Consider the following 12,526-nt stretch of genomic DNA (forward strand, 5'->3'; position numbering starts at 1 on the left):
CAACAATGTACCATCTTTTATTTAATGCACATTATTTATGCTAGTTTAAAAGGTATGTAAGAGTAAAATAGAGGAACAATTAGATCACTGACTGCAAATTTCAAGTAGGCTTTAAACATCTATTTCCCTACTGGTGTCTTGAATGCTACAATACATGGCCAAAAGTGTGTGCAGATTCCTTGTAATTAATCCTCCATAAAATCTTCTTTTCAAAATCTCTCTGCTAGTCTCCCCTGTAGATTTTTAATTTGAAAACTGCTGAAGGTAGTTCTAACCATCACTGTATAATGGGGGTTATTCAGGTTCACTCGCAAAGGCACAATCACTCTCTAATGGACAAAACCATATGCACTGCAGGTGGGGCTGATGTGCAGAGGGAGTTAGATTTGGGTGTGTTTTTTTTTTTTTTTTATTTAATAATTTTTATTAAGATTTTTTGCATTTAAACAGAGAACAACCAACTCATAAACATATGGAGGTAGTTATGGCAACACAATGCCACTGCCAAATATATACAGTAGGAGTATACAGATGTATGTAGAGAGGAAGGATTTATATATGGAATCCTATGGACAGAGAATATTTCCATAAATAATTATGGCACTACACTTCCCGAAGGCGCCATTCGGGTATGGCCATATAGACGCAATATAAAATATATAGTGACATAAAAATGGTACACTAATGGTACACTAGAGTATACAGTATTCTCACTATTATTAGGAACCACTTATAATAAATTTTACAGTGACCAAATTGACCTACAGTATAGAATGTATATGCCTAACTACCCAAAGTAAAAAATAAAATGAGTCCCAAATTAAACCTACCCAAAAGCTCCCCACCCTGTATAACCTACACCCAAGTTAGGCATACCTGGAGCCCCTAACTCACGAATTATACTAATCTGGTTAACCCCTCCCTCCCCAGTATAGAGGGGACAAAGAGTGGTCCTTAGCTAGATTATTATAGTATATAAGTATCCATTCAGAATAGAGGCATCTACATCGTAACTAATCATACCAATCTAGTCTGTCCCTTCCAATTTACCCCCTCCCCCCAAAATAAAGGATTATAGCAGCATGGACAAGCTGGGGTGGCGGACCTATGGTATTAAGGCAGAACAATCAGGAGAATGGCCTAATTTTGCCCTGTTATGCAAAAACATAATGAGCAAGCATACAAACAAAATAATAGGAATGAGAGATATGTATTAGATTGGCCAAGGTTCTAAACCAGTAAATCCTCCGCTTATCCGGACAGTTTTCATCATCAATAAAGAAAAAAGTCAAACATATTGTCCCACCGCACAGGAGAACAAGCAGGAGAAGATCTAGCCTATGTACTGAGCAGTCTATATGGACCTGGTGCAGTCAGTAAAGATAAATTAGTAGCTTTTAGAGAACCTGCATCTTCAGCAGAGTATTCAGAGGGGTACCAACACAAAGATTCTTCTTTGAGCAAAGGTACAGACATCAAAGAGTCCAGAGCCTATTCAGCCACAGGTACTGTTAGGTGTACAGAATCGGACATTGAGTGTAGGTCCAGGTCAGTACCACCTCCGCTCTGTCCGTCCAAACAGCCCAGTGGAGCAACATGCACAGTCGCTGTGTCAAACATCTGGAGAAGCTTCTGGGTCGAGGCAGTAATGTCACAGAAGATGTGTTGTAAGTTGCTTTCAGTGTCTGGAAGGATGTAGCCCATCGTCAGAGTATTAACACTACATGCAGACCAAAATTCCACCCCAATTTCAGGCCAGCAGTGAGATGGTAGCGGCTAGCACGCCACCAGTGTCCCCCACTGTAACAGATCAGGAGGTTGTAAACTGGTAGGAGTTCCGGTCGGCATGACAGGGGAAGAGGCACAGCAGGCTATCACCTGTGTATAGTATGCTGACAACTCGTGTAGGCTTGTGTCACAGATATGTGTCCACAGAGGTATAAGGACAGACGTAGGCGTGAAGCGCCCTGTTAACAGTGTATTAGATGAGGAGTAGACAATCCTGGGCAGGTGTAGACAGGAGGTGAATGGTGTTTTTTTTTTTTTTTAAATAAAGGCAGTACCTTATATGCCAGGATGGCAACAACCTTTCCCGCAGCACAGCTACTCAGATAATCTGTGCTGCTGGCTTGTGTATGATGGGAGCGGGACAGGCTCCCTGCAATGGCGCCTGCCAGCCAGCCAGGTTTCACAAAGCGCTCCTATCACCGCCTCACAGTACTCACACGAATAGAGATGAGCAGCAGCCCCAGCGGGAGATTGTGTCCAGCCCTGCTCAGTGATCAGCCTGTCGCCGGATAGTACATGCTGCAGGTCCTCCACCTGCAGGATGCGCCACGGGGATAACTACAAAATGGCGCCTGCACAGGATCTGGCCGGAGCCGGGGACGCCAGGCCCGGCAACCTAACTCGGCTACACCAAGCCCGCGCACGCCCGCCAAGTAGCTCAGCAGGTGCGGGGGACCTTCAGGGGCGATGGTGAGTGGGCGAGGGGGCACCCAGGGGCTCACAGGCAGGCTATTTAGCAGGAGATTTGCGGAGCTCACTCGCCCTCCATTTTCTCAGATGCCCGGTCAAGCCACGCCCCCCAGATTTGGGTGTTTTATTGTTTCTTTGCAGAGTAAATACTGGCTTCCTTATTTTTACACTGCAGTATAGATGTCCGTTTGAAGTGGAAACCCCACCCAAATCTAATTCTCTCTGCACATGTTACATCTGCCCCACCTGCAGTGCAAATGGTTTTGTCCATTAGAGAGTGATTATGCCTTTGCAAGTGAACCAGAATTATCGCCAATGTTCCCACCAAGTCAGACACTGCTTTGAGAAGCTTTACATGATGGGTACTCTAATGGTAACCAATAATGCTTCCCACTGCTCCTTTACCCCACAAATCGGAGTGGTGTAACCTATATTTTATTCCTGTTCTTTTTGTGTTTTGCAGAATGTCTGGAATCCACATAAAGAGGATAATTTGCCCATCTGCGTGTGCTTGGAGGTGCTACTTTGTAAGACACTTAGGTCTTACTAACCAGGGGTTTCCGGCTACAAGTTTTCTCCCATGGAATTCCATTGCCTGGACAAAAAGGGACCCACTAGCTGTAGACATAAAATCGTACTCCACCACCGAAGACAACGTAGCCAATCCTCCAGTGAAAAAGAAAAAAGAACACCCTAACGCCAAGCAGGTCATTGGACATGTTGGGAGAAAGATCCCATACAACATTATCCAGGTTGTAACCTCTGAGGGAGAGGACATGGGGAAGATGCACAGAAGGGACGTAATTCACATGGTGGAAACACAGGACCTAAAACTGATTTCTGTTTCTGAGAACGCAGATCCTCCGGTGTACAAGCTGCTCACAGGGAAACAGCTATTTGAAGAGCAGCTGAAGCTCAGGGAGAAGCAGAAATTGTCCACTAGCTCTGGCATGTATTATTTATTACCGCTAGATTTTGGTTTTCAAGCCCTTTCGGCATTTGGCGCCACTTGATAAACAAATATTTATTATTTCAATATATCACTGGCCCCTTTTCATTGGAAAGCAAATGCTGTACCTAAGACAGGTCAGTCGGTGGTCTCATGTTGTGTACACTGTGTTTGTGCATTAAATGACCATAGCCAGTATCCATCACTTTCTGTTTATACATCATGGAATTAACATTGGTTTATTTAGGGATTCTTACCATTGCTCAACACAAAATATTCCTAAACGTCAAATATAAACTATTCCAATTTTTTTCCCTCCTAATTCCTGATTTAAAAACAGCAATGAGCAAAGTATTTGTCCTGTTTTGCTTTAGTCCTCTGTGAGCATCTCTAGCTACAGTTACAGCTGTGCGTATCCGCCAGCTGTGCACATCTGGCCTATGGGATTCTAGCCCATTCTTCGTAAAATGAGTTGCGCGTCCTTCAGATTGGGGCTATTGTTGACCACCATCATTCCACAGATCTGCTGTATGATTATTGGGGCTCCACACGGGACAATTTCCGGGCATTTTCTAAGCGATCTGATGTCATTTGAGTAATGCAGCCCACACACGCGCCGATGCCGGCGGTGCGATGCTGTACGATGGGGTGCGCGCTCCCGCGGCACCTCATCGTACAGTACAAAAAGTATGTGCTGCACATACTTTTTGTACTAGCTTTTTCTAGCACAGCATCGCATCGCATGCACATCGTATGCACAAGGCATACGATGCGATGCTGTGTGTGCTAGTTAAGCCCACAACGCACGCTGGAATCGGTGCGTGTGTGGGCTGCATAAGTCGCTTAGAAAATGCCCCTACATCGCTCTGTGTGGATGGGCCATAGCGATTGCACGGCACTGCGTGGTGATTAATATCCAGCATGCTGGGTAAATCTAGTTAATCACCGGTCAGAGCCAGTGTTCTCACCGGAGAACACTAACCCTGACAGATTGCTCAGCACGCAGCGCTGACACAATGCTGTGCAACACCGTGTGCTGAACAATCTTGCTGAGCACTCTATATCGCTCAGCAGTGTCACCCCGTGTGCAGTCCCCTTAAGTCCTCGGCGACTGTGCAAGTCACCAAAGGCATCCACACCGTAGCCCTGCATGTGCGCATATTAAAATATACGCATGAGTAGAGTGAAAACATTGGTCCCCAGTGCGAGTATGCCGGGAATTGATCGTTAATGAATTGGCCCCAAAATGTGTAATGAAACTACCAGTCCCTCCCTCATCGGTAACATGCTGGCCTCGCCAATGTGTCTGTTCCTCTACTGCTGTATTAGTTTGGTTGATAGCGGGCTCCCAACTCACACCTGAGAAATCTCCTCTGAAATGACTGGTGGGTGCAGCTAAGCTGCATACATATAATAAACAGCTACTGGGTTTTGCTTTCTGTTTAAAAGTTTAACATTTTTGACTCAGGCAAGAATATGTTCATGATGAAGCTCGTTTGGCTGCTTTTTTTTTTTTTCTTCTTCTTACGTCCTTACCAAACATTAGACTGGTACATTTTTTTTTTTTTTTTTTTTTTGCATTGAGTATTTTGTGGTGATCAGTGGTAAGAATAGTCATTCTGAATTCACAGTATAAAAGAATGTGAAAAAGGGAGGTTAATACTGGTTTTTTTTTTGTTTTTTTTAGATGGACTGTAAACACACAGTGTTTCTCAAACTTATCGTAATCATTCGCACCAGAGTATTAGTATTTTTTTATGGCACCCCTATGCCAAAAAATTACCAACTGAAAAATTCTGAAAATAAATAAATAATTAAATGAAGGGACAGATGTGTAGGGAGGCACAGGATTTGCTTTTGTATGTCCGCATATTTTATAATTGGAAGTTACAAATAGTGTTTTAGCCTATGAAATTGGCCATAAATAATTTGATTTGGTCCTGGATTGCCAACCCATGGCACCCCTGCAAGTGTCCCTAGGCGCCACGGTACACGGTTTGGGAACCACTGGTCTAACTTGTTTGTTCCATCGTCTGCTTATTAATCCTTGGCATTGACTGTGGGAGACCTAACTGACAAACAGAAGCCATCATTTCATTAGTACAGTACATTTCAATTGAGGCTCATCTGATTACTCCCTTGATCAGGTCATTGTCACCACTCACAAGACAGCCATAACCATGCTATTTCCATTCTCCTAATATTATTCCATTTTATTTATAAGGCGTCACAAGTTGTATGCAGCGCCATACATATATAGACTAAATGCTGCACACGGGTACTATTTAAGGGAACAACACTTTTATACAGCACTGTATATAATGCATTTATTTTATTTCCATCCTCCTTACGGAGGACATCTGTCTGTCTATCTTTGAACAGATATATTACTTATGTAAGCACACCTCTCAGGTTCTCTTGGACAAGTGTTATGTGTAAACAGGTGGGGAGACACTTCCTGGAATATGCATTGCTATTAATAAAGTATTCTGTTTATTTATACAAATTAGGGTGTCTGGTAAACCCAGTGACGTGCGGTGAGGTTAGTGTTAGGTGAGGCAGGAGCTTTTATGGACAGTGGCAGAGGGGTATGTGGGGAGAGTGATAGTGGGGATGGGGGAGAGTGACAGCGGGGGATGGGGAGAGTGACAGAGGATGGGGGAGGGTGACAGTGGGGAAAGTGACAGCGGGAGATGGGGGAGTGACAGCGGGGATAGTGAGAGTGGGGGATGGGGGAGAGTGACAGTGGGGGCATAGGGCTGAATCACTTACTTTTTAAGCCTACCAGGGCTCCAGCGGCATTAGCAGCGGGATGAGGGAGTACAGCCGTGTGGCCCAGCGGAGGGGAGGATACAGGCTGCAGTAGCAGGAGGAAGGATGAGAGCCAGGTCTCACAGCGGGGGTCCCGATATACAGCCGCTACAGTGTCATCTTGAAGAGAGCGGGGAGCGGTATCTGGAGGAGTGAGGGGAGCCAGGCCGCAGCATACGAAAAGAGCAGGGTCCAGTGGGGTTGAGGCAGGGGTAGGAGAAGGGAGGTTAGCTGGGCCACCGTACCATGTCGGGGAAACTGTACCCGCTCCTCCCCCTCTCGGTTCCACTGCAGCAAATACACCTCTGTCCTCACAGCCTGTCCCGCACCAGATCCCCGGGCGCCCTGCGCTCCTGGGCTGCAGGTTATGCTGGCGATGCTGAGCGAGCAAAGCAGGCTCCGCTCCAGGCCATGCTTCTGTCCCAACACCAGCGCGATCTTGGCAGCCAGGTCCTGGGCTAGCTCGACTGCCGTTAATGGGTCCAGCAGCCTCCTACCCAGCCACGTGTGACAGCGGATCAGTCTGTCAGTGTGTGACAGACTGATCCGCTGTCTAATGACATCTGTCTCAGTGACAGGGGCGTGCTCTGAAGGCACGTCCCTGTCACTGAGGCAGAGGAGTAGGTGCCGTTTCCCCATACTTTTTCAATGGGCTTTTCAGCATCTGCTTGTGCCCGCAACTTAGCCCTGCCCCCCGCTGCTGACAGTTTTAAACTGTCAGCTGGAGGCACAGCTACCGCTGCTTCCCAACACTCACACAGCCTCTCTCAAACCATAAATTATAAAAATTAAAACTACAAATAGGATATTTAGAACAGTATATGTTTGTAAATATCATCTTTGTATTTTTTTTATGATTTATGACAGGTGAGGCCCTGCCTCCCCTGACTGCACGTCCCTGGGTAAACCTAGAAATATAACAATCTCTAAAACGTTTTTTTGAGTTGCTGATATTATAGATACACAAGTTTTGTATTTTTCAGTAGAAGATTTATTGAAATCTATGGGGGTTATTCTGATTTACTCGAAAAGGCACAATCACTCTCTAATGGACAAAACCATGCTGCACTGCAGGTGGGGCTGATGTAACATGTGCAGAGAGAGTTAGATTTGGGTGTTTTATTGTTTCTGTGCAGGGTAAATACTGGCTACTTTATTTTTACACTGCAATATAGATATCAGTTTGAAATACACCCCCCACCCAAATCTAACTCTCTCTGCACATGTTACATCAGCCCCACCTGCAGTGCATATGGTTTTGTACCATTAGAGATATTATCGTGCAAATTGTTCATATGTGTACACACTACATTGTTAATAACGCATGTTCCCACGGGTCGTTAACGACTCCTTCTGTTGCCTGGTGATGTCAGTAAATAATACTGTTAATGATACTGTTCAGTGTGTATGCACTAGATCGTTAGTCTGGGAGCACCGCTGATATCGTTCTGGCGTCGCGGACCATCTAGTGTGTACCCCAGCTCTACACGACTATTTGGTGGTGTGTACAGTGTCAATATTTGTTTCTCTTTACCTTGCATACAAGGGGCTTATGTAATAGGCTGTGCTGGCATTCCAATGGGTCTGTCCCTATTTTTTTGAAGCGCCAAATATTTACAAGGCAAATCCAGGTTAGTTTTTTGCTTTGCAAATGATTGCTGCTGTAAAAATACGGCAGACTCAAAGGAATTCTGCAGCTGGCTGGCTATTACATAAGCCCCTAGGTCTTTAGTTGTGTTGTACTGCACCCCGATACAGGCAGCTGTGTTGTTCATGGCTCTCTGCGTGTGATTCCCATGTAGTGGTTGAATCAACAACACTGCTGCTTGTCTGACTATTCCAGCAGGTCATTTGTTGTCTTTGGGGGATCGTGAGACATAACTGGATGTTAAGTTCTGTGTCTAGTTTAAATATATCTAGTATTGAAACCTTTGCATTATATTGGTAAATGAAGCAGGTATTTGGCTGAAAATATTTAGTATATTAGTATTGTTAGATGTGCTAGATAATATGCTGTCATTGGGAAGCCTTAATGTAAACTGTACAAAATGTACATTTTTATTATTTTGTCTTGTATGGTTCATAAGTCATTTTATTAAGCTGGGTACATACTGGGCGATTACTGGCACTGACGATATCAATAACTAATATTGGCACTGTCGTGGGAGAGGCATGCACTTGATCAGTCAGTGACGTTGCCGGAACCCCGCTCTGTACATGCAGTCCATATTGACAGATTGATCTTCACGTACAAGTGACGGGGAACGAAGCCCGGGAGCACACATCGTTGGTAATATTGAGCGTACACTTTGAACGATGTTCCTGATGCATCGTGCCCATCATTAACGATATATTGCCCAGTGTTTACCCAGCTTAAGGCAGCACAAGTGTCCTATAGCAGAAAACTGACAAAACATCAGTCTGTATGTTACAAGAGTACAAACAAGTTATTGTTTTATGCTGAGACCTAATTACACGGGCAGTTTGTATAATTATGCAGAGCAGACAAAGTGGGAGGTCCTACTCCCCGTAAGCTTACAATCTGAAGGATTGGTGGTTTGCTATTGGCCACGATTTCAGGACCACTGTCATGAATCTACACCAATGTGCTATTTATTATTATCATTATTATTTTTAAAAAATTGTCAATTTTTTTGGTAATTTATTATTCAATGATGTTTTAATTCACAGGTCCCATCTATACTAAGGAATTGTCTTTTCTTGCGAGCATTTCGCAACATGATTTCGATGTGAAAATGAAACAGGTCGCTCAGTGGATAGAAAAGAAGCGCCATGTCAAAATTACTGTTCTGAATAGTCGCGGTAACACGGGACCAGACAAGGTGGTAAGTGGCCATCAGTGGGATCAGGTTTGTCAGAAGCCAATTATCTTAACATTATATTTTTACATTGTGGGAGACAATGCAGGCAAACATGTAGAGAACATACAAACCCTACACAGAAAATAAAACCTATGATCTTAGGGCTACCCACAGTGTACCACCAGGAACATGGATTGTGCTGACCACTCATGTATATTCTGGCATTTTCTCAACATTGCAAACTACTGGAGTGTTTGTGTGGGTTTCTGCTTGTCACTTCTGGAGGGTGTAAGCAAAATAATAGGTGCCCTTTGGCACAAGCAACTCAATACCACCCGTACACTGTAGAAAGGGGCTGTAGCAATGCAAGAACTGTTAAATTCCCCCCCACACCAGCACTAAAGTATTGACTCTTTAGCATGCACCCGATTCAATCCTGATGCGCATCGGAAACAAATGTAGAAATAGACTGTGTAGCGGATCCGATACGTAATCCCGGCGGTCGAGATCCCGACACTGGAATCCCGACCGCCGAAATCCCGACATGGGGGGGACATGGATCGCCCCCCCTTGCGGGCTTGCTGCGCTCGCCACGCAGCGGGCCCGGTGCCTCGCTACGCTCGGCACGCTATTTTATTCTCCCTCTATGGGTGTCGTGGACACCCACGGAGGGAGAAAGTTTCGGGATTTCGGCTGTCGGGATTCTGAACGCCGGGATCCCGACCGCTGGCAAATTGACCGCATCCCTGTGTAGCACAGTCTATTTCTACTATCTCAAAACGAGAGCCATGCTGCTCAATGCAACAACATGGCCCCCGCCTTGCTGTCCCTCCCTGCCAACTGATGCCGGGATCGGCATCGGCCGTGTGAACATTCCATAATGTTTCACACAGACACCCCCCCAAGTATGTACATTCTTAGCTGTCTGCATACTTGCAATGTTTTACACATTGCATGACGACTAGAAGACGTTGCAGCACTAATGCCAATTGCACGACATGTAGTGACATCGGAAATGTTAGTTATTCAAAAACAAACAATAAAAATCCCCTGAAGGCAAATTGCGTAATAAAGGCTCTTTGCAGAATATATTATACCGGTAGGTTTATTAGCTTTGGTGTTCTGATGTCAGTTCTGTGTGATGGACAGCGCTGTAAGGGAGCTTGTCGGTGAGAGCTGTGTGCTGATTTACTGTACACTGTTATCATTTGTATTGAGTACAATGCTTAGCCTTGTGATTTACTGTCAGCTCTTACACTGATTATTGCAGTACGTCAGCCAGTACACAGAGTGATGTTATAAAAGGGAACTGATTTACGGAGGAAAACGTGAGAAACTAAACAGAACACGGATGAAGGATGTTTTTTGTTTGTAATAAAGCACTTAAATACTTTCCGCATTTTCCTGATAAAGTTTATTTTTTTGCCATCCCATTTTTTTTTTTTTAATTCCCACACATAAACAAAAGCAGCGCATCTGTGCATCGGGGAACGTTGTCCTGTTATCCCGGGCCTTTACTAGGGGCTGTGAGTAATTACACACGCTAGGGTGCAAGGCTGTCAATGCCCTGGTGGCAGCCAGATTTGGCCTGTAGCATGCTTTAATGCTTTAATGCTTTGTAGCCTAAAAACTACATGGGTGTGTTATTAGGATTTACTCAGGGCTCAACCACATGCTCCAGGCCCCCTTTCTGGGACATCCTATGCAGTGGAGGCAGCCCAGGTTCCACTAGTGCCCTGGCAGGTGAAAAAGCTGTTACGTAGACTATAGCCTCAAAGTTGTATAATTTCTAGGTCATCCCGACCTTCCTAACATGTCATATATATATATTTTATGACTTTATCAGAAATTAATGTAGGTGTGTTTTATGGTTATTTATTTGGAACATCAACTGTGATTTGTTTTATTAATTTGTATTGCTTCTCTTTTGCATTTTTTCTCTGTCGCTCTTTTACATGCTGAGATTTGTCAATTATTTGAGGAAGTCCAGACTGTGAGAGTTCTATTGCACATGTAGATTAGTTTCATCTCCATTCCTAATTAGTCCACACAAACCTATAAAGATGAAATGATCAGGGGTGAGCATCATTTGAACTCGGGGGGGGGGGGGGGGGTCCATCCCTCATGGTCTGATTCGACATATCCCTCTAACCAGTCATGTGTGTGATTGTTTGTTTTTTCTCTTTCCTTCTTCAGGCGGTTCTGCAGCAAGTCATTGAACATCTACAAAATATTGCCACCAGTATGTCACAACCAAAGGAAAGGAAAGATGGCCGGGCCATGGTGTGTACTCTGCGGCCATGGTCTGAAAAAGAGCTGCAGAAACTCCACAAGGATCCGGAGGGAAAAAAGCAGGATGAGGTCTCTTCTCCCAAGAAGACAGAACACCAGGGCACAGTCCTACAAGACGCATAGCCATCCTGTGTCTGGAACCAAATGCAGCTTATTACACATATTAAAGAGAAATATTGTTTATATTACATGGTTTATTACATGGTTTTGTTTTACTTTCTCTAAAGATAGTTGACTCCACTTCTTTTCCTCCATGCTGACAGTTACCTGATTAAAGGGGGAACTGTATCAATTCTTCTAGTAGAGAAGTTGCCCATACAATCAATCAGCTTGGAGGTTTTAATATGGGTAGAATTACGAAAATGAAAACCATGGTAATACTGCCTTATTCCATCAGTTTTTATAAATTTACTTGAATTCTACAACTATGCTCCCTTCACCAAGTGCCAGAATATAGATGATGCATTTGTTTCAATGCTTTGTGATATTTGAGTCCAAAGAATAACACAAGTGCAGTTCTTTACTCTTTTATACTGATTATAAAACTGGAACTGATCTATTAAATTAGTCAACAAGTATGTAAGCTCAGATCATCGTTTACCAGTTACAATCGAAGCAGAAATTGTGGAACTAGACCAAATAATGTACAATAAAAACAGAATTTAATATAATGGTAATAAAATGAAAAATAAAATGAAAAATGCGACACCTATTTGCTCGCATTGCGACACCTATCATGTGTGCTGTGTAGGAAAGCTAATCCTGAAGCAGGATAGATAAATGTTTGCTTCCCAGGATTGGCTTCCCTAATTAAGAAAACAACTGACCCGCATATTTACTTACATGGGCATTGCGGCTGCTCGCATTGCGACACCTATTTGCTCGCATTGCGACACCTATCATGTGTGCTGTGTAGGAAAGCTAATCCTGAAGCAGGATAGAAAAATGTTTGCTTCCCAGGATTGGCTTCCCTAATTAAGAAAACAACTGACCCGCATATTTACTTACATGGGCATTGCGGCTGCTCGCATTGCGACACCTATTTGCTCGCATTGCGACACCTATCATGTGTGCTGTGTAGGAAAGCTAATCCTGAAGCAGGATAGAAAAATGTTTGCTTCCCAGGATTGGCTTCCCTAATTAAGAAAACAACTGACCCGCATATTTACTTACA

The 12,526-nt window shown here is 44.0% G+C and overlaps 1 protein-coding gene across 5 annotated transcripts in view; it reads left to right on the top strand.

Moving 5' to 3' along the window:
* Positions 1 to 11,540, top strand: part of MTIF3 (mitochondrial translational initiation factor 3) — a 30,533-nt gene extending 18,993 nt beyond the window's left edge. For all 5 annotated transcript variants that reach the window (XM_083169872.1, XM_083169870.1, XM_083169871.1 and 2 more), the window contains 3 exons: positions 2,942 to 3,426; positions 8,930 to 9,084; positions 11,257 to 11,540. In XM_083169872.1, the coding sequence (XP_083025998.1) occupies positions 2,943 to 3,426; positions 8,930 to 9,084; positions 11,257 to 11,475 (858 nt within the window). In that variant the 5' untranslated portion in view covers position 2,942 and the 3' untranslated portion in view covers positions 11,476 to 11,540. The remainder of the gene's footprint in view (positions 1 to 2,941; positions 3,427 to 8,929; positions 9,085 to 11,256) is intronic.
* The last annotated feature ends 986 nt before the right edge of the window (positions 11,541 to 12,526 follow it).

This window comes from Crinia signifera, chromosome 2 (assembly GCF_055691185.1).
Source record: "Crinia signifera chromosome 2, ASM5569118v1, whole genome shotgun sequence".
NCBI lineage: Eukaryota > Metazoa > Chordata > Amphibia > Anura > Myobatrachidae > Crinia > Crinia signifera.